This window comes from Phasianus colchicus, chromosome 6, assembly GCF_987193195.1.
Source record: "Phasianus colchicus chromosome 6, bPhaCol1.hap1.1, whole genome shotgun sequence".
In the NCBI taxonomy this organism is placed as follows: Eukaryota; Metazoa; Chordata; class Aves; order Galliformes; family Phasianidae; genus Phasianus; species Phasianus colchicus.
In genome coordinates, this window is record NC_143441.1 from 40602969 (window position 1) to 40630334 (window position 27366).

Consider the following 27366-nt stretch of genomic DNA (forward strand, 5'->3'; position numbering starts at 1 on the left):
CAAGTGAGGAATTCTTCCACAGAAGTCTCTCCACCTCTAGTGAGATGTGGCAAACTGGACGTCCCAGTAACATTATTCCATTTTATATTCTAAGATTTGATTCTGACAAAATCGTGTTTGAAATTCCCTGGTTGCTGCTGATGCCTACCGGAGATTTATTTAAGCAGCTCTGGCGAGGTGAGCAGAGCTTATGCCAACGCCTGATCTGAGAGCAGGGCATGCCCAGCAGCAGTGAACTACGTGGTAGTGGGATGTGACATCCTGTACACGATGGTTCTTCTGAAGCAGAGCACCAACAAATCCTGAATGTGCTTTTGTTGGGAGGCAAACCGCAGCAGGCGCTGACATAGAAGATGCTGCACATGCTTGTGTTACTCAGATGCAGAGGGCCTCTTCATGTTCCTGTTTAAGTTACTACAAAATTAGTGACAGGAGCCCATGCTCAACAGTTCTAAGAAACAATCTTTCTTTATTGCTTTGGTTTGCACCCACTAGAGTACATTCACATCAAGGACACATTGAAGCTAGTTGAAAACTATCAATTTTTTTTCTTTGCAATGTGTGATCTGAAAGAAGAAGATAACCCTAAAGCCTTGTGTGTAGTTATCTGCCTCGAGCAGATCTTACAAGAACATCAGATATCACGAGATAAGCTGAAGCATTTTTTATAAAAACACAAACGCTTTTCTGCTCAGAAGTTATCGGTATAATCATTAGACTGCCATGACTCAGACCTCCAGTAGTCATGAGATTTGCTTAGATTGTGGAGATAAAAGGAAAAAGAAGAGAAAATATAAAAAAAGCTAAGCAGAATCATCCACCACCTCCACCTTCGGTCTGACACCGATACCCAGTACGGGTTTGGCTGGGAAAGCCCCGAACACAGCCATACGTAGGGGCGTCTTCAGAGGATTCCTAAGGACCCGGGGACCAGCAGCGAGAGCCGCCCCGGCACCGCACACAGACGCGCTGCTGGGCTCACAGCGCTGCAGCCGCGTTTGGGCCCAGCCCTGAGGTGACACGGAGCGCCGCGGCGGCCGGCTGCGGAAAGAGGAACGTCGCTTCCAGGGTGGCTCCGGGGCAGCGGCAGCGGAGGGGTGGCCCTCAGGCTCCCGCCAGCTGTGCGCCTCGGAGCGAGCGGCGGCAGCCGGCGCCCCGCCGGGAGGGGGCCGCGCTCCACGACGCACCGCGGTACACGGCCGCGCTTCCACGTCACGTAGAGCCGCGCACAGCCGCGGCGCGATACGGGGACACCTGGGAGCCGCGGGCCCGGCCCCTCCGCGCCCCACTCAGCACACGGGGAGCGGGCACGGCCCCGCTACCGCCGCCCACCCGCCCGGCGCGGAGGCGTCACCGCCCGCCTGAACCGGAACCGCTTAGCGGAGGCCGCCCGGGGCGGCTGCTGCTGCTGCTGCTGCTGCTGCTGCGGGGACTGCGGGGCGGCCGCGTGGGTGCGCGCGCGCGCGTGGAGCGGGGCCCGCGGCTGCGCGGGGGCGGAGGAGGAGCGCGGCGGCCCCGCCGCCGGCGATGGGGCTGAGCCTCGGCCGGCCCTGCGCCGCCCGCCCGCGCCGCGCTCCGTAGCTGCCGCAGCCCTCGCCGGCGTACGGCCGCGCCGCGGGGCCGCCGCCGCGGATGAGCCAACGCCGGGATCCTCCGGGGAGCGCAGCCGCAGGGCGCCGCAGCCGCCGCCTCTCCCCCTCGTCCGCTCCGCTGCCCATGGCCGCCCGTCGGCCCCGCTGAACGGCCGCCCCTCGCCTCCTCCCCGCCGGGCCGGGCCGAGAAGATGGGGAACACCACCTCCTGCTGCGTCTCGTCCAGCCCCAAGCTGCGCCGGAATGCCCACTCCCGGCTGGAGTCCTACCGCCCCGAGGCCGACCTGAGCCGGGAGGACACCGGCTGCAACCTGCAGCACATCAGCGACAGGGAGAACATCGACGGTGAGGGCAGGCGGCAGCTCCCACCCTCTCTCCCACCCGCTCTCCCTCTCTGCCTCCCTCTCTGCCTCTCTCCCTCCCCGCGGTGGGCGCCCCTTCCTTCCCCCGGGGCGCTGCGGACGGCAGCGCGGCCCCTCCGCATCTCCGCGGGGCGCAGCTCTCCCTGCCTGCCCCGGTGCCGTGAGACGGCAGTATTTGTGCTCGTTATTCGTGCTCCTTATTCCTTACGCTCGCTGTTATCTTTACACGCCGTAGAGGCCCGGCTGACTCCAACGTCTCGCAGCCGGATCGGGGCCCAGAGCAGCACTCCTGGCAGGCAGCTCACGTCACCTGCCGGGCGGTCACCTGCCTGAGCGCCGCAGGGTCGGGGCTGGAAGGACGATCCTGCTCGGAGCGCTGCTCCCCGGCCTCCTGCCCGCTGCCCGTGCTCCCGCCGTGGGGCACCGCTGCGAGGAGCCGCCGGGACTTTCTTTCTCCCTCTTTTCCTCTGCGGTGATGCTCAGAAGCACCGCGTTCCCATTGGTTCAGGGATGACGGAATGTGCTGTTCTTTTGGCTTATCGGAGCTCAGCTTGATGTTAAAGATGCGGCTTAATGTATACGTTCGATTTAGTTTTTGATTAGCCGAAGTGTGTAGCCCTTAAACTTTGCTTGGTGAGAGGTCAGTGATGTCAGGGGTTCGTTTCCATGGATTGCCTTGGTCTCCAGCCAGAAGGAGCTCCTGCTGTGCCTCACTTCGCCTTCACATTTTTCTCATAGCTTATGTGGCTGTGATTTTATCACAGTTTTGTGTTAAGTCATTTCTTGGCACTGGCCAAGTGATGATGGATTCCCTCGCTGGTTGAGATTATTTCTTTTAATTTCTGCACGTTTTTCAGATGTCTTTGCTACATGCAGCTGAAAATTGGGAGTGTAATGGGGATTGGAGATGGAAAAAATACATAATGGTCTGAGGAAGCCAGAGAGATGAAAGAACCAATTGTTGATCATGAATGATGAATTCTTCCAGCACAGGGCTGTCCAGCACAGCAGTGTGTGTCTCTGCCTGGTGGTGTGGGGTTCTGCTTTGGTACCACCGGCTCCTGCAAGCTGTAGTCAGATCAGCGTGGGTTTGTGCTGTGTTCTTGATGTGGTTTTGTCTTGGTGGGAAGAAGGGCAGAGGGGGAAAATAGTAAGTGCATGTGTGCCTGCTTTCAAGATGGTAACTTTTCGTATCTTAGTAATTATGGCAAAATAACAATTTTTACAGGTTGTTTCAATTGTTGGATCAGGGACCATGTCTGCTATCTCTCTTCTTTAAGCTGTGGTATGAAATTTTTTACTGACGGAATGGTGAGGCCCTGGCACTGCTGCCCAGAGAGGCTGTGGGTACCCCATCCCGAGGCCAGGTTGGATGGAGCCCTGGGCAGCCTGAGATGCTGGGTGGGAACCCTGCCCATGACAGTGGGTCGGAATGGGTTGAAAGGTCCCTTCTAACCCAAGCCATTGTATGATTCTACGTTTCAATCCTTGAGTTGTATCCTGATCTAACAAGCTGCCTCTTATAGTATTTATGTGTTTTGTTTCATTGTTGTATCTAGGACATTGTGAAATGCCACGTTTATAGTGGACAAGCCATCCTTAACTATTGACAAGAGTACACAGTTTTGGATTTCATTTGCTCTTATCTTACCCCTCTATATGGATAGAGGCACAAAATGATCAGTTGCTGAGGAGCCTGCTGGCCGCCAGCTGTCAGTACACACAGGCCAAGTAGAGATGCTGTGCTTAGAACAGCTCTTTTGGCATGCACTGTCTGAGGTAACATGGCTCACGTTAAGGAAAATTCGTTAAACTTTTGTTTTGTTTTGGGTGGGGCAAGCTGCTGGGGTAGGACAAGAACTTGTAAATCCTTTAAGTCACCTGTGAGCTGTTTCCAAGTTGTTAAGAGATGGGTGTTTTTCATTGTTGAAAGCCTCACTTCAGGTGGTGTGAGAGTGAGAGAGGAAATGAGGGAGGGTGACAGCTCAGAGTGAACACTGGAAATGTTGGTACTGGTGGAAGTGGGACTGTTTGGGGTTTGCCAGTGTTAAATACTCTGTAAAGAAATATTTTTCAAATTTGCCTTGAAGAACATGCCTTTAAATTGCCCTTCATATGGTTCAACTATGATTCCCAATTCAGTAGCAGTTGTTTGAAGAATGCTGGGAGAAATCCCACGTCCTTAGCGGTGGGTTTTAGCAAGGTAAGATCTCTGTGCCAGTAGTGCCTTGTCAGATGTTCTCCATTCTATAATACTTCACAGCTGTTGTGAGGTGATATCTGAAGGAGAAGGGAATGATGAAAGAGTTTGAATTTAACAAGTGACTTATTCCAGAGAGTAGTAATGGTGGGTTTCTCTCTATTGGAGTTTGAGTGGTTTGATTTTATTATTTTTTTTGGTCCTAAAAATGTTTAAGAAGTAAACTAACTGACTTAAGTCTCCACAAATGCATAGCTGGCTCTCTTAATATTGTGTACTTACTGGGATGCTTTTTTTGTACAGAATACCCAACAGATTTTGATCTTTCTTTTAGTAAACAGTGCAGGTGGAAAACTGTAACATACAGTTCAGAGGTTACCCTCTCTTGATTACTGTCTCTTTTTGATGATTTATTGCTAAGGGGGAGCTGTGTTATTCTTCAGTGCTTCACATTTAAAAAGTTGCTTCAAGAAAATTCTGGCAGTAAACTTAAGATTCCTAGCTCTGCCCTTTAGCCAACAAGGCATAAGGAGCTGTGGGAAAAGGACAAAGGGGATGTTTTATCACAAGTGAGATGGCATGAAGCAAAGCTGCTACCTCACAATTGAAGCATCCACATCCAAAAGGCTGCTCTTGACATACAGACTGGATAGAGAGCTTCTAGGCCTCTCGAAGAGAAGTTTGTTAATGGTTAATCCCTTCCCCTGTTTCTTTGTTCCCTCCCTCCCCCAAAAAAACATGATTTTTTTTCCTCTTTGTAAACTGCTCATGTTGCTAGGTCATTTGTCATTGCTAGCTCAGATAGTGTCATCCTGTGTGACTCTGCACTGCTGATAGCCCTGCTCAGCCCTTCTCATCATGTGCCAGTCATGGTAATTTTTCCTGCATACTGCAGACTCCAAGGACTGGCCTGCTTTTTAAAAGCCCTTTATTTGTTCATATGCATATTTTTCTTCACTTTTTTGGAAGTGGTCTATGGGAATCCCTGGAATTAGATTAGTTAGTATTTGCATATCTCTGTTTGCTGAGTTTTAAAAGTAATGAGATTTTAGCAAAATACAGGCGAGTTTTAATATCCCTCAAGTTTGCTGGAAGGGAATTCCTTCACAGAGGTGACAGTGTGCTTTTCAGTAGTGTGGTTTGCACTCACCAGAGGTCATATACTGCTATATATGCATATATGCAATTATAGTACTGTGCATTAAAAAATCTAGTGCATTAAAAAGTTAGAAGTAGAGCCTGCTGTAGCCTACATCACCAAACGTAGTCCTGTGCCACATGCTGCTGGTGATGCGTATCTCATAGCTTGCTTTTTTTACTTCCACTTTCATCTTCATTTATCGTGGTGTTCCCAGCTCCTCAAGAAAAGGAAGCCATCATGTACAATGCTTTCATAAAACCTCACGTCCACATTTTGAATCAGTTAACTTACACCCCTTATGAGATGAGTATTTTACTATTAGCTGTAGAAAGTTTCAGATGCACATATGCTAAGGCTCATAATATTTGAACTTACTCCTAATCAGTGTTATCAATGCACTGCCGTCTGATGAAGGCTTACTTTGAAAGTGAGCTACAAAAGTCTATCAGTGTTGGCTGAGCAAACTGATACCTGAAGTAGAATGGTATGGCTTAAACTTACACATCTCTGAAAATGTAAGGACTGCTGTATTTTGAGGTTTTTTTTTTCTCCTTAGATTTTGTATGCATTAAGAATAATGTATTAAAAGGAAATGAAAAAGAACCTCTCCACTCTATGGTTATAGCTGTTTTATCTAGTTTTATGTTCTTAGTGAAGGTTTCTTTGCACTTGAAGGGTATATTTACTGCAACTTCAGGCCTTGCTCAAGATTCAGCCTGTCTGACACCCATGTATGGTGGGCCACTGCTTTCTGGAACTCGTAAGATGCTGTTTGCTGAACTAATTAAGCAATTTAATGTGAATGTTACTTGCTGTCTGCTCCTTGCAGCATAGTGGGAGGTGAAGGGGTACCTGGCCTGTAGTAGCTGTTCATGTCTTGTTGGTCAGCTACAGATCAGTCATAGTCTAAATACCTTCCTTGTGTAATGGCTTTGCAAGAATGTGAAATGCATTTTACAGACTGGAAGTATAAGCAGTAAATAGCCTTTCTCTGAACTTGCAATAGAACCAAATTGAATTACTTTAGCTCTTTAATTTTGCTTTGGACTTGGATAATTGGAGTTTTTAAAATCCTTGTCCATGTGCATTCTGACACATGGTGTGGTCTTTTTACTTCATTTTGCGGAGTATCGAATGAATGTGCCATAAATCTTTGAAATGTATGTGAAGAGACTGTAGATGTTAGTTAGCTTAAAATTTATCCATTTGTTATTTAGGGTAGAATATGTCTACCAGTATCCTTAGATGTTGCATTCACTGCAGTAGTTATCATTTCCTGTGTATCTTCTGTAGCAGTCTTGCCTCATTACAATCCAACTTTAAAAGTAAATAGTCCAGAATAGTTGAAAGGAATGGTTGGGGTATTTTCATATTTCTCAAGATAAAAACATTTTGCAGAAGCTGACCGAAATCCAGAAATGGTTTTATTTAGCTCAGCTTTTTGTTGCCAAGTTTGTAGACTTCGTAGGTCATTGGAACTCCCTCAGCCAGTTGAATCTGAGCATCATTCAAGGAGCCCTTGAAGAAATAGCTTAAACTCAGAGTACTTCTTAACCTGAGCTGGGGAAAGTCTCCTCAGCTGTGCATCCTAGAGGGGAAGAACGTCTGCCCTCGCATCTCTGTGGTGGCATTCTTAATGCAGGAGTCAGCCTTCAACTGCACCTTCATATTTTTCTTCAAAAATGCACACACACACAGCTTTAGGTAAGAAAAGTTGTGTCCCAGGCTGTTTGCTTGTTTGTTTCTTAGTCTGCAAAAATGATTCTTACACACCTGTGGCTGAGATCCCAGAGATGTCAGATTGGAAGTGAAACATTTACTTTCAATGGTACATAAATTAATGTTTATATTCTAATAGCTGCTTATTGCACTGATATTTCATCAAATGTGGGAGCAATAAGTTATTCATGAATATAAGCCTGAATGGCTAGAAACTTCTGGTAAGGCCATGGTACACCAAATGTCATGAATGGGGTGGTACAGGCGTCCTATTCTAATTTGGAGTTTTGGACCAAAGTTAGCAAGTTATTGGCATGCTTAAGACGGCTTCTGAGATGCGTTTTATTCCTGCAGATTAGTATTCAGAGAAGGGATACCTTTTTGTTGCTATGTTGTTATTTGTGTTATGACATCTTATCAAATTCTTCTTCATTACTGCTTTTGTTCCTGGAAAGAATGCATTACTTAAAGATATTGAAATAAATAACTGCATGAGAAAGAAAATAGACTGGATCAGCAAATGTGTTTTGAAATACAGGCAAGAAAGTGCAGTATGACAACTTCTTAGGGAGAGGATAATTTGGAAGTTACAAATCTGTGTGAGGCTGTGCATGTGAGATGACTGGTGGTAGTTATGCATCTGTGCTTGTAATTTTATGAATAGTTCCACTTTAAACTTAATTATACTGTAACTTCTCTGTCTTCTTTTCTGCTCTTCTCAATAAAGGAGGTTGCGTTACTTGAAGATCCAAAATCTGGGGGTCGTAACTGGTACTGAACTTAATGGGACATGCTTCCCTGCTTTGGACATGGTTGGGGAGCTCTACAACCACTTAAAACATATCTGAACTGGTTTTTTGAGCTGTGATACTATATAAATTGGTGCAAGTTATTGTAAAGACCTTGAAGAAGGTCTTGCAGCATCTGAAATTAATTAGAGCCATTGCCTATTGGGCTGATGTTCAGAGTTTTAGATCTCATCTGTTTTTCTAGTTTGAGCAAAGCTGCCTGTATGTTATGCCATCATATGTTCCGTTTATGTTCAGTGAGCTGTGGTCTCTGCCAGTTGGGCAGCCCCACTTCCTCCTTCTCAGAGAATCCTGTTAAAATAGCATATGTGACATACAGATCAGAAAAAAAGAGGTGTTAGGAACAAGAACATACAGATAATTCTAATAAATTTTAATTTCTGGTCAGCTGGTCATTTTACTTGCTGAAGAAACACAGCCTCTGGCATGTCCTACACCTGTTAAGAATCAGGATGTTTGTAGTCTATCTCAATAGCTGTTCTGCTTTCTTTTTATTTTTGAGAACTTAGGAGCAGACTGATTTACGTTTTATTGATTAAATGTATGACCCTATGTAACTGAAACCAAACGCAATAAAATTCAGAAGGGTAAATCAGCTATTGCTGAACATTTTATCTGACCATTCAATGCAGTATTTGCTGTGTACTCAGGAAGGAAAAAAAAAAAGCACAAAACAGTTTCAGATCCTATCAGGCAGGATTTTATTTCTAATTTCTAACAGTTTCAACTACAGCTGTAGACAGAACCTTAAACTTCCCAGACCCCCAAGCTCATAAATTTTCTTGAGGCAGATCTTCGTTTAATTTGAAATTCTTTGCTGTTAATGCCTAATTAAAATAGGTAATGCAGTTAACCTTTTGATATAATTGTACAGATACGTGGTTAGAAATTCTAATGTTACTGAATATTAAGTAATAATCAATCATAGATTTACTTTCATTTGAAATGGATATTTCCTGAGGGATTCTGGAATGAAGATAACAGAGCTTTCCTCTGATTAGTGTTTTGATATTTCTTCCTATGTCATTTTATGTAGTAGGTGTTAGAGGTAAGCAGTAGTCAGTCAGATGTTAAAATTACCATTGAGATAAATATCCAGCTTAAGGAGTGAGATGTTTTGCACATCTCTGCCATAAGCTTGGTGCCCACCCTACCTGCCTTCTCCCTGTCCCTGCAGCTCTCAGCAGCACTTCATTCTCCACAGTTTTCTTTGTGACTATTGATACCTGACAGAAATCCACTTGCGTTTTATTCAATCAGTGAATGTAGAAAGAGGATGAATGGTTTGGAGATGCAATTGTATTTTAAGCTTTCAAATTGCACCGCCTGTGGCTAAATGATTTTTTTCCTTTTAGAATAATTCCTTTGTGGTGGTGTCTGGTATTCTGCATTGACAATATTCAGTTATCCTCTCTGTGTCAGACATAGAAGGAAATAGTAATTTGACTGGGCCGTGTGCTTTTTAGCGTTTAGGTAAGAGCAGGATTCCTGTAACTGCAGAGGTTCTGGAAATCCAATCTGTGATAAAAGCAGTGTGCAGTGAGAGAGATCTGACTGGTTTTGTTGTGGAGGAAAACAGACCTTGAAAGACAAAACAAACAAAAAGTCATATAAAATTCCATATATAAGCAGTGATGTAAATTCTGCGTCTAGGAACTTGTTTCCCCTTGGCAAAATGTATATTTAAGTGAAAGGGACGTTGCCAAGTTACATTTAACTGGAAGTGAATGCTTTGTGAAAAGTAAGCTCACTACCTCAAGTCACATTTCTTAAAAAAAAGTTATAGTAAACAGTTATTTTTATAACAGTAGTTGAATCATAGTTTATGTAATCCTAACAGTGAAGCATTATCTTACAACATGAGAACCTGAGCTTAAATTGATTAACTGTTCTACATTTTTGCATATCTGATTGTATGGGCTCTTTCTTTTTTTCCCCCTTTAATGCATACTTTGATTTTTTGAATGCAAATCTGCAGTTCTATAGCTGTGACATGACACATGGATGTGAGCAGTAAAGGGAGGAGAGAAGGTTTTTTGCCTCCTGATTTTGCGTGGGTTACCTCAAAATGGGTTCATATGGGTAATGGTTTATTTGTCCCTCTAGGAAAAACAGTATGCTAACAGCAGCTTAGGCACTGTGACTGTTGAAGCGAGGTGTGATGCAATGCCTGGCAGAAGCCTGCTGCAGGAGGCAGGACGGCTGTGGGCCAGCTGCTGCCCCACGGAGCTGCTGTGTGGCCTGGTCCAGGCAGGCTGTGTGTACTTGGGTCCCACTAACCCTGCAGGCCCAGGGAGCAGTGGGCTGCTCTTTCATAGGGTGCAGGATGACTGTGATGTAACACAGCACAGAATGTGTTCCTGGGCTGTTGTCAAGCTTCAGGAAGCTCAAGAAGTGAAGTTGGCCATCATGACTTCTTTGGAAATACCAACTAGGGTTAGGTAGCAATCTATATTAGGGAGCCTGCTTTGCTGCATTGTTGGACTAGATGGCCTCCAGAGGTCCCTTCCAACCCTACAGCTCTTTGACTGTGATCTTGTGATGTTATTCTTTCTTTTTTATCACGTTGCTGATATAATCTGAAACTAGCTTTGATCTGAAAAATACTTGGGTTCAATCACTACCCTCCTTCATCCCTGTAGCTTCAGCTGGGTTGTCTGATTTTTCTGTCCTCTTCCCATCCCATCTTTGTACATCTCCGACAGCTTGCACTGCTTGCCTCCTGCCAGTGCTTCATGGCCTTTTTTACCCAAAACACACAAGTTCCTGCCTCTAATCTCATTGTCTTTTACTTAGCTCCTGTTTTGCTGTGCTTTTCAAGCTGTGGGAAGTGAGCACAGTGTATTCTAGAGTTGGGTTTGTGTGATGATTCCACGATGGCAGTGTGACTTTCAGTGTTGATCTCAGACCCCAGTTTTTAGATTGCCATTTTAACATTTGCTGAGCATTCCTAGTTCCTGCATGTTTTACAGCCAGGCAGATAAGATAATCATTCTTTCAGCTCAACAGAAGTTATCCACACGTAGGTAAGGTGCCTGCATTTCTTCCCTGTGTCTTTGTCCTTAAGGCAGCATTGAGCATGATCTCTTATTTTGATAATTACTTTTGGAAATGTGCACATTGTGATTAATCTGTGTCCTGGTTCTGCAATCTGGGATTACAACTACACTGCAGTGCATGAGTTGTAATTCTTAAAATATGCTATGAAACTGGTTTTTTTTTTTTTCTTTCCATATAGTAGTGGAATCCATATACTGCTTCTTTCTTTTAATTTTTTTCTAAATAAGAAGCTGAAAACCGACTCAGTAGTATTAAGATTTACAATTCATGGAAGAAAAAACTGGATAATTACTCTGTCTGTAATTGATGCTCTGCCCATGCTTCGGTGTGTCCAGCTGTATGTAAATCTTCTCTAACTACATATTTTTGCATTTCTTTCCTCATGTAAATGAGAAATCTCCTTGGTTTCTCTTTGGGGATTCAGATCTGATTGATTTGGTATTGCCTAAATGAAAAGCAGGATGTGTTGCTGCAAAAGGCTTTTCCTTCTATTCAGGGAGTGGGAATATGTGAATTCTGAGCTTGAAGTTGATTTGGTGTGCTTCCCATGCGTGGAGCTGGTGAGCGGCTGCTTCTGACTGGATTGCATGGCAAGCAGGGCAGTGAGACAGGAAGAGCTGCAGTGCTGGGTGGCTGTGTGCCCAGCTCTGGGTTCAGCCCAGCACTGTCTTGCAAAGGAACGATTAGCAAAGTTTTCTCCTGCTTGTGGCCCTTGTCTGGCACTCTTTTTCCCTGTGAGCTTCCTTGGCCCATGGCTCTACACGTGAAAGGAAGGAAAGGAACTTTGGAGATCATCTAGTCCAACCCTCTGCTAAAACAGTTTCCCTGGATCAGAAAGGCTTTCCAGCTGTGTTACCTGCATACTCTCTTGTTTTTTGTTTTTTTGCTATTTATAGAAATTTCCTGAAACGATCATGAATGTTTCTTGTCTTCTACTTGTGGACCGTGCCATCATTTCCAACAAGCAGCTCCTGCAGCCTAACCAGGCTGTGCTACTCAAACCTATAGGGGTACAGGAGATGTCACATGTGAAGTCAGCACGTTGCTGAATACTGCTGTAGCTGTATAAACTGACATGTCTTATTTATGCAACAAAAATGAATGGAAGCACATAGATCTTGAGAGACTGTGCTGACCTCCTTGATCCACTGCCAGTTCTTACATAGAATTACTTACTTAAATTCTGTTTTTTTGTTTAGGCAAAATAGTTTTGATGCATGTAAACCAGAAATAAGTTGCTTATAACTTATAACATCAAATAAGAACGTGTGTGTGTAGGTGTGTGTATATCTTCTTATGTAAACTCCCTGGCAGGGGTGAAGCTATGGGTCACCAATACTGTGAAGCTTCAGCAGGGCATGTAAACTGTATACTGGAAGACTATTCCTTATGTTCTTATATCCTTAATGATATTAGAACACCTGAGTTTGTTCTTATCATTCAGTTAAGCTCTTTGATAAGTTCTTTGCTAACCAGGGAATTGTGAGAACAATGCTTGTTAAAATAATTGAGAACATAGAGCTTGTTCCTGCAAGATGCTTAGTATTCAGTTGTCTGTTCACAAACCACTTGCTGAGAGAGAGAGGATATTGCATCTCATTTATAAATAGCCCTATTAACTTCCTCCTGCTTGCTGCACTTTTCTTGCCTCGAGTAACTCAGGTACTTTTTTATGACATCTGGTGGAAAATAATAGGAGATGTGTACGTATGCTGACATCTTTTAGAGAGCTGGCAACATCTAGCTGTAATCTGAGGAATTCTTTGACCCAGGAGCCTGTTTGATCTCTGGAGAGATCTCTACAGCATTCTTCAAGTAAGAGTCTGACAATATTTGCTTACAGCTTGGAGAGGAACCTCAGACTTGGTTCAGGAAAGCAGTTTTGTGTCATGGCTAAATAGTGTAACCTCTGCTTATCTTACTGTCTGGATCTGCTTTTCTTTGTTCACCTACTATATTTTCATTGGCTCCTTCTCTTCTCTTTTGTCTTTGTTTATCCCTTCGCGGCAGGGATTATTGTTTTGCAAGAAGTAAGCTTTCTTATCCCAGCAGGTGAAGTTGTTATTCAAGACTGGGTCATGATAACTCTTTTTTCTCACAACATTAAAAAAAAAAACAACTTTGTGTTTAAGTGTATTTTCTTAATAGATTTGAAAACAGATGGGAGGGATAAGTCACTGTTTCTTTATGGTAATATGTAGACCTTAGCTCAGACACATACCTGTGTATCTTACATATCTAATATGTTGTAGTTAGTTAATTATTTCCATCAGCTTCATTCCTTGGATTAAAAGAAATCATTATCATCTCTGCTGTGGCATATGTGGTATATTGACCTAGTGAACAATGGAGAATCAGGAATGAAGGTTGTTGTGATGAACAACATTCTCTATGTATTCATGCTCTTGGTTATTAATATGTTAATAATGGGTGACTTCTTCTGTTTTCAAGCTCAAGCAGCACTAAGGAGATGTCTTCAGCTCTCTGTTTATAGAAAGATGGAATTAAACAAAAAGGATTGATGAGATTTAGAAAGAAAGCTGAAGGAGATTTGGATATTAAATAAGCTGGCAAATACTGTATCTGAATCTTGGGAGCAGGATTTATTTTTAAGCTAATATATGTCCTTTTCCCCTTAATGGAAATTCTTTTATTTCCCAGTGATAAAAGGCTTTTATTTTTAGAGGCAGTGTCTTGATGCTGCAAGCTAGCATTAAATCTGTGAAGGAAAGCAATCTCCATGTCAACAAGTAATATTTGTAAGAGGATTAAAAGCCCTTGAAACACATTTGAAGATGTATGGCGAGTGGGTAGGAAAATACTGCTTTATTTGTTGGTACTACAGACTGTAGGAGAAATTTCAGCGTCCCTTAAGTTTTTTTTGCTTAAATTCCTTTCTCTCAGCTCTAAAACTCACTTAGAGTCCAATGTTCATCTGTTGCAAATGAGCGTAAATGAACTCAGTGGAACTACACTTAAGAAAATCTGTCTGTTTTCCAAAGTGATGGATGGAAGCAGCTCTTGATGTCAAATCTGAGTGCTGCCTCAGTCTTCAGAAGAATGTAAGAAGAGAAATGGAGATTTTCGGCCAATTTACACCTAGTAAGGAGATAATTTAGTTCTTGTAGTAAAATAACTGCTGTAAGATTTATGGAATAGATTTTTGTATAAAATTTGTGTTGTATATAAAAATCCCACAACAAAATCCTCTCTGTAAAGGAAATCAGAGATTCTGTATGAATGTAAAAACCATCAGGGCATAGAGGCTCCTGCTGGGAACATGTAACAAACACAGCTGTTAGCAACCAAAGTCTTATTTTGCTAATTTCTTCGTACCTCTGTGTGGATGTGTGTGTATAATGGTAGCAGTCAGTAACTAGGCATCTTTCTGGTTTCTGATCCTTATTCCATTTTTTCATTTTCACTGCTCCTGGCTGAAAACTGTTTTCTTCTGTTCTTATAGGTAAGTGTGAAGGACTCACGCTGAGGGGCCTTGCAAGGTGTGTGAGAGTGGCTAGTGGGGACGAAAGTAAGACAAGATGAGCAACTTTGCTATTCTGCTGAACACACATTTAGCATTAAACCATCTGTTTGACTTTCTTCTGTTTTTCTGGGGGATGTTCAGCCATGTCTCTACTTAGAGCTTCTTTTATAGTTACTTTGAAAGTAGTTATGACCTTGAGCTATGGAAATCCTTTCTCATCTTTTCAACCCCCTGTGGGTTTTATCAAAGGATGGAGTTTTTCATTCTCAAATATTTTCTCTGTAAATGTGTATTTAGAAGGTAGCTTATCAACTGCTCTTCTCTCTCCCTCTCTGCTTGCAGACTAGGGGGCTGTTACTGCCTACATTCCCTTCTGTGGAGCATTGGCTGCACTTGCTTGCATTGTAGTATGCAAAAATATTCCCTATGTAAGAATGGCTTGCAGAAAGGCAGATCATTTGATTATTCTTGTAAGATTAAAAAAAACATACAAAATAAGCCTTTACTGAATTGTACTTTCTTCCTGAAAGTGCATTACATACTTGTTTGAAAGTGCTGTATCAGACTGCAGCAGAGAATTCCTACATTCTGAATCCTATATTTGGTCAAGCCAGATGGCTGACGGCAGTGGCTGCTCCAGGAATGTGCACAGGAACATCTGTGCTGTATTGGATGAATAGCCTTATACAACTAAAAGCTACCTGGAAACATGTAAAAGACATGGAGACATAATACAGTTGTGTTTGGATGTGAAATTATTTTTAAAGGAGAGAGCATTAACCTTAAAAACAACAACAACAACAACAACAACAAAAAAAAAACAACTTGATCATAAACCTCTATATTAGACTTGTGTTGCTTCTGATACTGGGAAGTAAGTTTGTCAATAGAACTGTTTTTGAGCGTGCTCCTATATTTCCCAAGCAGAAGGGCAGAAGCTCTGGAGTCCTACAGAAATAGGCAGCTTTGGAAGCAGCAGGCGTACTTTGATATTTGATACCTTAATGTTGCTGGGCCTAGGCTACGTTGAAGACCTAAGAGAACACCATGAGAAGTTTTTATTGTCAAGCAGAATGTTGAAAAATGCAGACTATTTATTGTTTGTTCAGTTTTTTTTTTTTTTTTAATAAAAAAAATCTTAGTTCTGAAAGACGGTCCTCATGCACCAAGAAGTTTCACAGGGACCCACAAATCAAGTTGTAGTTTCTATGTGAAATGTGATTTTAATGCTTATACAGTCAAATTAGATGCCTTTACAGCCAGAGATCTGCTTTTGGCCTTAAAGAAAAAAGCATGGGGTCTACTTTTCCAGAGCTGGCTATGGAAATGGCACAGGCTTTCTGAAAAACATCATTAGTTAACTTCAGTCCTTCAGACCTTGCCTCATAATTGTGAGAGAGATATGGGTCAAACTTACGGTCCCTGTAGGTTGGTGTTTTTGTGGGTTTTTTGCATAGAGTGCTGGAGGATGAATTGAGTTTTACATGGCACATAAATACTGTTTGATTGGGAGTGCAGGAATGCAGTACGTGTTTTAAGTCCTACCTTAGTGGAGCGGGATTCCTTAGCTACAGGAGTGTGCAAAGCAGAAAAGAGAATGGAAATGTGAACTTCTGTTAACAGATACAGTTCTGTTGCTGCATGTATTGGAGAGCATTGCTTGCACACTGAGAAGAAGAGTGGTTTTGTATGGGGGAATACCTGCTGCAGGACAAAAGGAAGTATTTTCTTCAAGAAAACGCACTTGGTTATTTGGACAGCTTTAGTAATTACCAAAATTACGTGCTCAAAAATAAGGAACGTTTAGAGTAGAAACTAAAGTTGAGGTGAGGATTAGGTGCATATCAAATGTGATGGTGCCTTAAAGTAATATGCTGGGGGAAGGTGGAACTCTTCCTTCCCCATCCCCCTACTGTGATTACTTACATGGTGGATATTCAGTGAGTACAAAGTATGGCAATCTGAGACTACAGCCAAGTGTTTGTATATGGGTGGCATTAATTTTTCAGTTCCATTTCATTTCAAATGAACAGAAGAACCTTTTTTAAAGGGAGCATTTCAAGGAAGATTAGCGTTTAAAATATTTGGTTCAGCATAGTCAACAGGTGACATTCTTAAAGCATAATTTTTGCATATTTTAGCTAAAGACCGTAGTGCTGGTCAAGAAAATGCTTTCACTCTCTCCTCTTATCCCAATAATATTGAGTTAGTTTAAGAAGAGATGTAATTTCTGTAAATGTACATTTTCATACCTTGATTAGAAGTCTAATGAGGAGCGTATGTAGGAGCATAACACCTACAAAACGTTGCCTTAGCATTATTTTTGAAGCTACCTCTTATCCAGATTAAATTCTGAGATTTGTAATAGTCTCTATTTTTAGTATAACTTATATCATAGTTTTAAAGACCTCCCTTGTCATTCCTGAAACTGCAGCAAGAGCTCTGTGTTGCTTAATGCTTCTTGACAAAGTCTGGATATGAAATTCAATAGATATTAAGTGTTATAGTTGTTATTCTCTCATCTCTCCCATACAATGGCCACTGCCTACTTCTGGCCACTTCCTGTGACCTCTGTGAGATCTTGGATGTTCCTTTCTCCTCATTTCCTGATAGTAAAAGTTTTATACACACATGATAAACAACGCTATGCAGATTCTTATGTCTGCAGCTGGTGGAAAACAGCCAATAAGTAACAGTACCTCCAGTGTGAGAGCAGCACACGAAATGCCTGCTGTTCTCTCTGGTGTGCTTAACAGCAGCAGCTCTGTTGGGCAGCATACAACACATGGTGTATCTGCTCAGAGGTGACTCTACTTAATTACTGGTGAACAGTCAGAGTCCACTAACAGCTTTAATCTTGCTGTTTTTTTAACTGGCATTGCTCAGTGACCGGCACTGAGACTTTATCTAGGCAGATAGAGCAAGTCCTTCTTTTCGTGTTTACCATCTCTGTTCTTTCTTCTGTTTGAACTTTGTTATTAAGGAATGGAAGAATGTTGCTCTAATTAAAGAAAAATAATTGCAAACAACTGTTAATTTTATTAATTCTGATTTGTGTTTGTTCTTTTAAACCTATCTGCTAACCAAGATATGCAATCATTTTCCCTATGAAGCTGCTCTTCTGTCATTTAATAGAATTAAATTAGACTTCAGCCTATTTCTAAGTAACTACAATTGTATTTGCGTTGCCACTGGGATACTCTTCATACATTCATTACTAGTTTTCATGCTTAGAAGGAGATTTTCTATTTTTCATAAGCTCTGCTTATTTTCTGTTTTGGTTGGACTTCCTTACCACTTGCTGATTGCTGCACAGAAATCCCTGTAGGCTGCTGAAAAATCATCTGCCTTCTGTATGACTGTCTGTGTTTTCTCCTTCCTCTGAATAGTTAAATATTCTGGTTTTGAAATGAATAAATTTTCAGAAGCTTCTTGTTAAAATTGAAACCCTACCAATATACTTCCAACATTCTCCATTTCAAGTGTTTTTTTAGAGCCCTCTTGGCTATTTTCTGCTCTTCTCTTTCCTCTGTTGCTATGTGAAAAATTTCTTTCCATCCAGAGTAAATTCACTGTTTGCTGATAACATCAAGATGCTCTGTAACATGCTCGTTCTTACATTTTGTTAATCTGAGTAATCCCAGTAATAATGCCAGTCCTCTCCTATACCTATTTGCATATACATGTTGCTAATTTAAGGTTTTATGCTTATGCTACAACCGTATTATCAGATTAAGGTCTTTCTCTGCATGGTTTTAATAAGCATGGCTTGAGGCTTCTAGTTGTTTATATACAGCAGAATGTTATATTGAGAACTGTAGGATCCAAGAAAAGCAGAGCGAAGTGGTACAAAGGCTAAAAAAAAACAACTCTCATGGAGATTCTGAACAAGTACATTGTAGCTTCTTCTCTCTTTCTCTCCCTCTCAGTGTTACATGTAGCTTGTTAGATGTTTTAGTTAAGGTAGGTTAATATTTACAAAGCGGACTCATCACCTTGAAGTTCAAGTGTGCTAGAAAATGAGATGAACAGTGTTTGTGTTATACTGAGAAACTGATCCAAGCTAACAAATACATATGTTTTTTAAATTATAATTTTTTATTAAAGAAAAGGTGGTGACTACGTTTGACTAATGATGTAAATTAACTGTTTTACAATAGGGAATCTCAGTTTTTATAAGATGAGTAATCGGAGATAAAAATTGTTTTAAGCAGTTCCATTATATCACCAATTTTGAATGGGGAATTGTGCCTACGCAGTTAGGAGAGGCTGGGTACTTTTGCCATTTGTAGCTGGTGTTAAATCAGAATAAAGGGAGCCACCTTTTTTCAAATAGTTTTCTAATATTTTTTTTTTAATGTTGTGCTTTGCACTTGACGAAGTAGGCATCCGCAAAGAGAGGAATCAAAATTTCCCTTTAAGGAATACAGTGCAATATATCGGTGAGAGCAACACAAGCCTGTATTATTTTCATAAGTTGGCCTCAGCCCTTTGCTTGTAATGCAGAGATTGTCCTTTCCTAGCAGAACTGAAGTCAGAATGGAGGTGCCAGAGTGCTGAGAACAGAAAAGCTTCAGGGTTAACCCTGGTCACTGCTGTACATCAATTCCTTTGGACAAGTGTTGGGTGTTTTGCCTAGCTCTGACTTTTGCTTCTGTTCTGGAGGAACTTAACCTTTGAGTAATGAAATTATTTAACACATTATCTTCTTTTAGAAAAGTAATTTATTTATAGAATTTTGAAAATTTTCTGATTACTGAAAGTCCCAAATTCTGATGCTATTTAGTGATACCTGTCCTCACTTTTATCTCAACGATTTAATCCCTTTTAAGGGTTTGGGTTTTCCTGTTTAATCTGCAGGCTCACATCACAGTGTCTCCTTCAAAGCTACTTATGTGTGTGCTGAAGTTAGTCACTGATATCATTTGAGGCTGCAGCAGCCTGGAGCCTGATTGAGTTTTATCTCTGTCTGCTGTTAATGGGCTGATGGTAGGCAAAATTTTGGGTATAATCATTTTATTTTTGTATTCTAAAGATATTGTGCCAGCCAGTGGTTTTCTATTAAACCAACACAGAAAACCTATAACCAATACAAAACTATAACTCTAATGTTTCCTGTGCAGTTGATATGAGGCTCGACTGTGAGTTGATAAGAGGCCAGTGACACTGTGGACACAGAATCTGCCACTCCGTGGAGAGTTCCCAGCACTGAAGTTTGTAGGATAGTTGTAAGGCAATTTTCCAGCCTCCATGTGTATGTTGGCGTTGCTTCTTGGAGTTATAAGTCCCTTCTTGGAGTTTTTCAGCCCCTAAAAGTATCAGTGATCAAAGTGGGCCTTAAGATCTTAGCAAAGTAAAAATGGAACTCTGGCATAGACTGAGGAATTGGGTAGGCTTTTCTTACTTGGCAGCAGAACTCCTTTATGTATATCTGTGAAGTCACTGTTGCGACAGGTTAAAAAAACCAGGTTGTTTGACTCCCTCTTTACCACTATGAATATTGAGGTATTGCTTCTTCACTTTTGGAAACCAGTTGGGAGTAGACTTGAAATGGATTTGCCTTTAACGTTCACCGTATCTGAGTCTTTATCAGAAGGAATCTATATGGGTTCTGAAGTTCACGTAAAAGAGAAATAAATCATATACTTGTCATTGTCTTTTTGGGGAGGTGACTGGATAATTAGTAGAGGGTGAGCTTTGTGTTGTAAAGCAAGACTCTTGCCTCAGATATGCTGTTCCTGTACATAGGAATGTTGTGCTGCATCTGTTTGGAGAAGTACTGGTTGTAGTTTGTGTACACACAGATTTGGAACTGAGATGTGGTTCCATGCCTGATTCCTGTAGTCAAATTAAATTGCTCTGATATATGTATCTACTCATTTAGTTGTGCTCAGAATAAAATGCACTTAATATTCTTTGAACTGATTGGGTTCACAGGAATGTTCTCTTTTTTCCTGCTTGAAAAGTCATTGAAGTAAAAAATAATAATAATAATAATAAAAATAAATAAAAAGCCTGCCCCTATTCTGTTGCCATTGCATTGAAATGTAACTGATGCTCTGAGAGTACCTTTGAATTGTGATTTTGAATCACGTGTACATTGCCATCTTTCAGCTGAAGTTTCTTTCCCCTAGTCACTCTATGTTCTGAAGACAGGAGTGCTGCATAATTGGAGGGCAGGAGTTACCACTGGAGATCTCTGCAAAGTTTATTGTCTAATGTTACCATGAATATTTTGATTTATAAGAATAAGCAATTTGAAGCTAGGATCCATTTCCCATGTCTAGTAAAGATGGGAGGAAAGTGTCCCAATTCAAGCCTCTTTGTAGGTGTTGAATTTCTACCAGTTTATATAAGTGGGGAAGATCTAGATAAAAAATATTTTCTGGTTGTGTAAATGCTTATCTTCTTTCTGTAAGAAGTTTAATACAAAAAGGCTTTTGATAAGTATCTCTCTTCTGTCTGCTGATCCCCAGAAAACCCCTCTCCCAAATTTTTTGCATTTTAACTTTATTTTCAATATCATATTTTGTAAAAAAATGGCATTCGTTACAATACTGCAGGGACACTACCATTAAATTTTAACTTCCTGGTCATGCTTCCCTTGGCTGAATGCTTTGTGACAAGAGAGAAAAACTTCATGTTTGCACCTGGCTGATCAAGCATGCCTAACCAAAGTGAGTTTATAGCTTGGGCAAGCTCTCTTCTGATCCTCTTACTTAGGGATGTACTGAATGCTAATGCAAACCTTGGAGACTTGTTACAGGCGAACTTTTGGTAACAGGTGCCCAGGGGCATGGTGCATACACTTGGAATATATTGCTTCATTACAGTGGAAAGTATCCACTGAATAGTGGAAAGTAGGTGGGAAGGCATTTGCCAAAAGGAGGTGTTTGCTGAGTTTTCCTGCTGTAGTGTGTTCAAGCGTGCAACCACTTTGCATGCACTCGTCTAAGTGTTTGCTCTTCCCTGTATTAAGGTTTGTCTTTTGAACTGAAATGAAGCCAAGTATTGATCAGACTCTGGCTATCTTACATTTATAAGTTGTATTTCAGTTTGTCCTCTCCTCTGTTTTTTGCATACCATTTCAGCACTAGATGATGTTGAAGGAAATAAAAATAAAACTTTGTGTGTGTGCGTGTATCTGTAAGATTGCAGCTTGGATTTCTGTGTCTGAAGTGCCCATCCCTCCTTGCCCTTCTATTCTGTCCTTTGGTTCTGTGGTTACACTCATTGCTAGCAATGAATTAACAGCTTTTTCCTCTTATCATGATAAGGCAGCAAATAGCTGATGACCTGACAAGGCATACAGGTGGAAGCCAAAACTTTCCACGTGCTGATTTTATTTTGTTCTTTAATGACTATCGCTCTTTCAGGTTGAGTTGACAGAAATTAGTAGGTCAGATTACAGTCCTACAGCCAGAGCCATGTGCTAATGAGGTAATTCTTGTGGTGAAAGCAGCACTGTAGCAATAGAAGTGCAGGATTGTGGATGGGGAGAGATGAGGAGGACTGGCCCTGTGGGAAGAAGAAAAATGTAGGGAGGATGCTGCTATGCAGCTGTTAAGTCCATGCCAAAGTCTGCGGGAGGAGGGCCAGAATTCCCAGCAGGTGGCTTTTGGTGAAATGAATGATCACTAATCAGGGGCTGTGCTGGGAAAGACCTGGGTTGAAAAGAGGAGGAAAGCACGTTGGTCATTAACACTTCATTATCTGGTTGGCTTCTTTTGTCTGCATCCTTGCAATACACACAGTAGGAACAGTACCTGTTGTGTGATTTTTATTATTATTATTATTTTCTTTTCATCTTGTCCTCTAAATGTGCAGCAAGGGTTTTTCAAGATGCTGAGCAGAAGTAAAACAGCCAGCTACAGCTGTGAGTAGCAGGAAGACCTTAATGGGTGGCTGGCTTTCCTGATCTCTAGTTTTTCTTGTGTCCATGGAGACTCCTGAACCTGGAATTTCTATGGTGATGGATTTTAGTATGAAATAAAGGAGATAGGAGGGAAGATAAGGAACTTCGGATCTCCTAGCTGATCTTATCACCAGGCTGCCACAGGCTTTTAATAGTCAGGAGAGCTTTTGCTTTAAATTTTCATCTCCCAGAGGGCTGGCTATCCTAGTGAGGACCATCCTGGCCCAACCTACCAAAGCACCAGTGGAAGTGTTTGGGCACGTTCTTCTGTGCAACAGTAAGAAGACAGAAAAGTAAACAAAGGTGGCTTGTCACCTTTTGGCTTACAGTTTTTGCTGTTGTTGTTATTCTGTAGTGAAAGTGGAGGAGAAAAGCTCACAGTATTTTATACCTCCGTGTGTATTTGAGTGTGTCTGTGATGAAGGAAAAGAGCAGTCAGGCACTCACACCGCGCTGCAGGGCCTGCAGAACAATTTCAGGATGAGTCTATAAGCTTCAAGTGTATCAGAGTTTCTGTTACAGTTCCTCGATGAGTGGTTTTCAGATTACTGTTATGGTGTACCTCGCTTTGAGTCTGCTTCATTTCCTGTGTAAAACTGAAGTTTCTGAAAGAGCCTTCCACTTACAGCACCTGTTGGTTTCCAGTGAGCAGTTAGGGCTTCTCAAGCCTGTTTGCACTTTTTATGCTGTGATTTTGACAGTTCTGAACAAGAGATATAAAGAAAGGTTTAGTGGGCTGGAGTTTGACAGCTTACTAATGCCTACTGCAGGATTAACAGCTTAGTTCTGAACCGTCTTTCTATAAACACATAAACACAACCAGATTTTGGGGCACTTCTTTGCTTTCATATAACTTGCTTATATTTACAGGCATTTCTCAAGCAGGCCTACAATTTGACTTAGACTCCTACAATGTTTTTACTACACTTTGCTGGAAAGTATGAAGTCAGTTTCTTAAGAAAATGCATTTTTCCTGTTTCCAGCTTACATTTACAAGATGATGTGGAAAGAGTGCTGCTCAATAATGTTATGGCCTTTCAGTAACAACGAGAATCATAACTTCTTTCAGGTAGTCTTGTGTAGTATTGGCTCTGTTCATTCTTTTTTAATCAGTCTTCATCAAAACTGATTAAACTCAAACTGTAAATTGATAATTAAAAAGCAGGAAAGCTTGCTTTCCTATGATGTATATTTTTCAAAAACAAAGCATGAGAATAATGAGTTCAGGTCTCTGTAACATCTTTTTCTTTTCAAACAGAAATTATCTCCTTGGCTTGTGTCTAATTCTTCTGTGGAAAAAGATGTTTCCTGTAAATCCCTACATGTGAGAGCGTCCCTGCCCCATCTTGAGTGGGAAGTCTGAACAAACCTGGCTGCAACCAGGCAAAAGTCTGGCCTTTGTTGTGTTATCTGAGTTTGAATGAAAACAGTTGAGAAAAGAATTCTATTAAGTACAGTCACAGAGATAATTGCAAGTAGTCATAGCTTGCTGCAATCATTTTCCTTTTAACAGAGGCTTTGGTGTTTACTTTTAATACCTGCTGCTTTACCATATGCAGTTTCTGAAATGGCATTCATTATGAAACTAGATAATAAATATTTTGAAGACAGTGAAATGATTTTTCTGTAGTCCTTAAGCCAGTGCGCATTCTCTACAAGTCTCGATTGTGCTGTAACATTGTCAGAGTTTTGTTGCTGTTGTTTTTCTCACATCTTGTTCAGAGAGATGCAGCGTTCTTCTGCTGTGGCCCACCAGGTCGGCTGCCTCACATAAAATTAAATGGCTTTTAGTGGTGTGCTGAAACCACTATGCTTACTCTGTTTCAGGCTTCACAGCTGAATCTCAGAAGTGAAACAGCATTCAACCCACACAGCTCGTACCATATGAATCAATGATATTCAGTGATATTGGGCTTTTTGATTATTGACTTAATGCAGAGAAGATAGTTCCAATGTTCCTTACTTTCCAGTAGCTGACCGCTGTGTTCCTATGCTCACTGTTGCAAAGTAAACATCAGCATCCTTACTGAGCACAGATTGTTTTTCTCACTACAAGTTGTGTTCCTGACATCTACTTTTGTATGCATAAAATTTGAGGCTAGTAGCTCACAGTTGCATAAGGTGGGTTATAAAGCTGCTTTTTGGTGAGGTCTTTCTTTTTACTTCTCAAAGTAGCAAATACAACCTGTATGTAATGTTAATATCCTACAAAACAAAAACAAAAACCAGAAAACTCACTTAGGTTTTAAAATCTCCCATAAGTTACTATGGATTAATTCAAGGTTGGGGGTTGGTTTGTTTTTTATTTTTTTCCTTTGTTGTTGTTTGTTTGATTTTAAGTCTTCATTCTCTTCCTGTTTTCATTCCATGTTTCTGTTGTCAGATGCTGTATCTGCATTGTCACTTTTGCTTGTGTGTGAGAGGAGCTTCTTTGGAAACTTGACATATAAATTGAGATCCATGCTTTTACGCTTGAGTGCTTGAAGCTAATCTTTTAAGTAAAAGAAGGCCAATTATTAAAGGTTTACTATATTAAATATATTATTATACTGTTGTGTATGAGCAGCATGCTTACCATCTTTGATGTAGAATCCTAGTCATAGGAAAGGATTTGGCTTTGAAACAGCTCTTCATGCTTTAGTGATGCTGAATGGCAAATATTTTTTGTTCTCGTTTTTTTAAATGTATGAATACTACGAAGGTTGTGCTTTTACATCATCGAAAGCTCTATCTCAGATGAGGTTTTGGTTTGCCTTATTTTTAGCTAGATAATGAACCTTTTGGTTGGTTGGTAGGATCTGTTTAAATACGAACGTGCAGCTGGAGCCAGGAATGCAAACTTCCTCTGTGTAGAGATTGGAAGGTGAAGTCAGGGAAGCACAGAGCTGCTTCTGCTGAGCAGGACCAGGACGTCGCCTTCTGTTCTCAGTGTGCTGTTTCATTATGCCAGGTGGCTGCGAAAGGATTCGGTAAGTGGTCTGCCTCTAGAATTGCAACATAAATAACTCCTTTAAGACAAAAGGAAGAATAGAATTACAGCATCTTCCGTCCATTCATGGTGACATAATTTGGCTGTTACAGTTCACTCTCAATGAACAGTCAGCCAGAAAATTTCCATGATGCCCTCTGCAGCCTGGGAATTCTTCCTCCTGTCCTTTCTCATGACAGATTAATGGCAGTGGGCTTTCCAAGAGCTGTGAAACAGATGTCAAAATGCAGCTAAGAGCAGTGACAAACGCTGCCTTCTGTGTTTTTGTTATCATTGGATCTCAGCATGATTTCAAACCAGGATGAAAGAAACTATGTCAATACAGCAATTCTTCCTGCTTGTGGTGGGTACTTAGCATAAATGTTGTCTTCATAATATTTTTGGTATGTTCAGAGAAGTCTGCAAGAGCAACAGCATGAAGCTGTTATGGATGTGTGGCTGCAGAGCACTGGGAGTCTTGTGCCTTACAGTCACTAAAGTCCATGATAGCGTATTAGAGGTCAAATGTCACCCAGGCTTCCCCAGTTTCCTTTCTCCTTCTCTGCTGAAGTGAAAAAACAAATGACAAACTTTACTGAAGAAATGAGTTCTAAATGGACTTCTATGCTCAGTGTTTATGAAAAGCTGTCATATATGGAAAACTGAAGAGAGAGCTCACATCTGAACGTCTTTGGTAGTTTGAGAGGTTGCAGTTTTGGAAAACACTCAAAGAATACATATTTTTTTAACTACTGCACATTTTTGTTACTGTTGGTTATTTTTTTTATTTCTTCTCCAATGTAGTCCATTCTTTCCATGCTGTCCTTAGGCAAGTATTATCAAGGCTCAGGAAGAGGAAAATAAATATCGCCTTACAAAAATCATAAAGAAAAACATCCTTAAAAAGAATTCAGAATGTGTTCTGTTGTGAATAACCCGGATTTGTGTAGTTTCTTGATTTGTGAAGCATCTGCATGTAAGTTACACTTCTGAGCTAGGCAATGTAAAGACACTTTTATTCTTAGAGTCCATATTTAGTGTCTTATTTCTCTTAATGTGCATTAGAATGGGTGATTTGTTACGTTGGAATACATCTAAAAGAGGATGCTTCCAGTTGCTCGCCTGCTTTGTAACTATTAAGTTCCAGATAATAACAGATGTGCTATAACTTCATTTTTCACCATGACTCCATACCCATTTCCAGTTTTTTTCTTACTTTAATTAAGATGTAGGATTTTATGAACCATACAGTTGCTGAGCAGAGTTTTTGCCATTTCCATAGGTCTGAGCAGGCACCGGCTTTGAAGTAGTGTTAGGTTTGGAGATGAGTTTGATGTTAATTTACCATGGGAGTAAAAAAAAAGCTGCAGGGTTTACAAGCCATGCTAACTCCATTCCTGTAACAGAACCATGCCACTAATTGGTTTGCAATGATTTTGAGCGAGCCTGCAGACAGACGTTGCATTATTAAACACGTTGTTACATGTCACAGGAGTCAGTGGCTCTTGTTTGTATTGACGTTATGGGATGTGCTGTTTCTCCAAATAAACCAAAACATTAGTTTGTTGATTCTATCAATTACTTGAAATTTATTTATTTTTTAAATTACTACGTTTCTGCCTTAAGAATAGGTTTTTGAACCCGTGTGGCAGAGTAAAATAGATCAGTAGCAAATGCAAGGGACTGAACTGACTGGAAGCATCTACTGTTGTCTTGCTGTTTTATTTTTAAAATCTTGAAGCCTGGATGAAGTACTCACCCCAGCCTCGTTCCTCCCATCCAGGATTTAACACAGACATGACTTGCTGCAAACCATTTCACAATTCACCACTGCTATGCATGTGGCTCAGGTATTTGGATACGTTCTTTCTTAAGCCCTCCCATGTGACATAGTGAGTTCTGATGTTTTCAGTGAAGGTAGTCCCTCTATCAGCTGAGACTGGAAATACCTCTGCTTTTCCCCTGCATACTTTTCCAGTGTACAGTTACATTTACAATATAGATTACATGTAAGTTCAGTTTATTTGATAGAGAATGATTTGGGGCAAACATCATCTTCAAACGAGTTCAGGCAAGCATCTCGCCATATAAAATATTTTAATTTGGTATTAGCCAC

At 41.2% G+C, this 27366-nt stretch overlaps 1 protein-coding gene across 7 annotated transcripts in view; it reads left to right on the plus strand.

The window, feature by feature from the left end:
- The first annotated feature begins 1591 nt into the window (after positions 1-1591).
- The window catches only part of CCNY (cyclin Y), a 119047-nt gene continuing 93272 nt past the window's right edge, over positions 1592-27366 (plus strand). For 4 of the 7 annotated variants that reach the window (XM_090143097.1, XM_031616003.2, XM_031616004.2 and 1 more), the window contains exon 1: positions 1592-1937. In XM_090143097.1, the coding sequence (XP_089999223.1) occupies positions 1784-1937 (154 nt within the window). In that variant the 5' untranslated portion in view covers positions 1592-1783. Of the gene's footprint in view, positions 1938-10081; positions 12699-14346; positions 14384-27366 lie in introns of those variants that run through there. The other 3 variants (XM_090143099.1, XM_090143101.1, XM_031616006.2) reach the window with 3 other exon arrangements.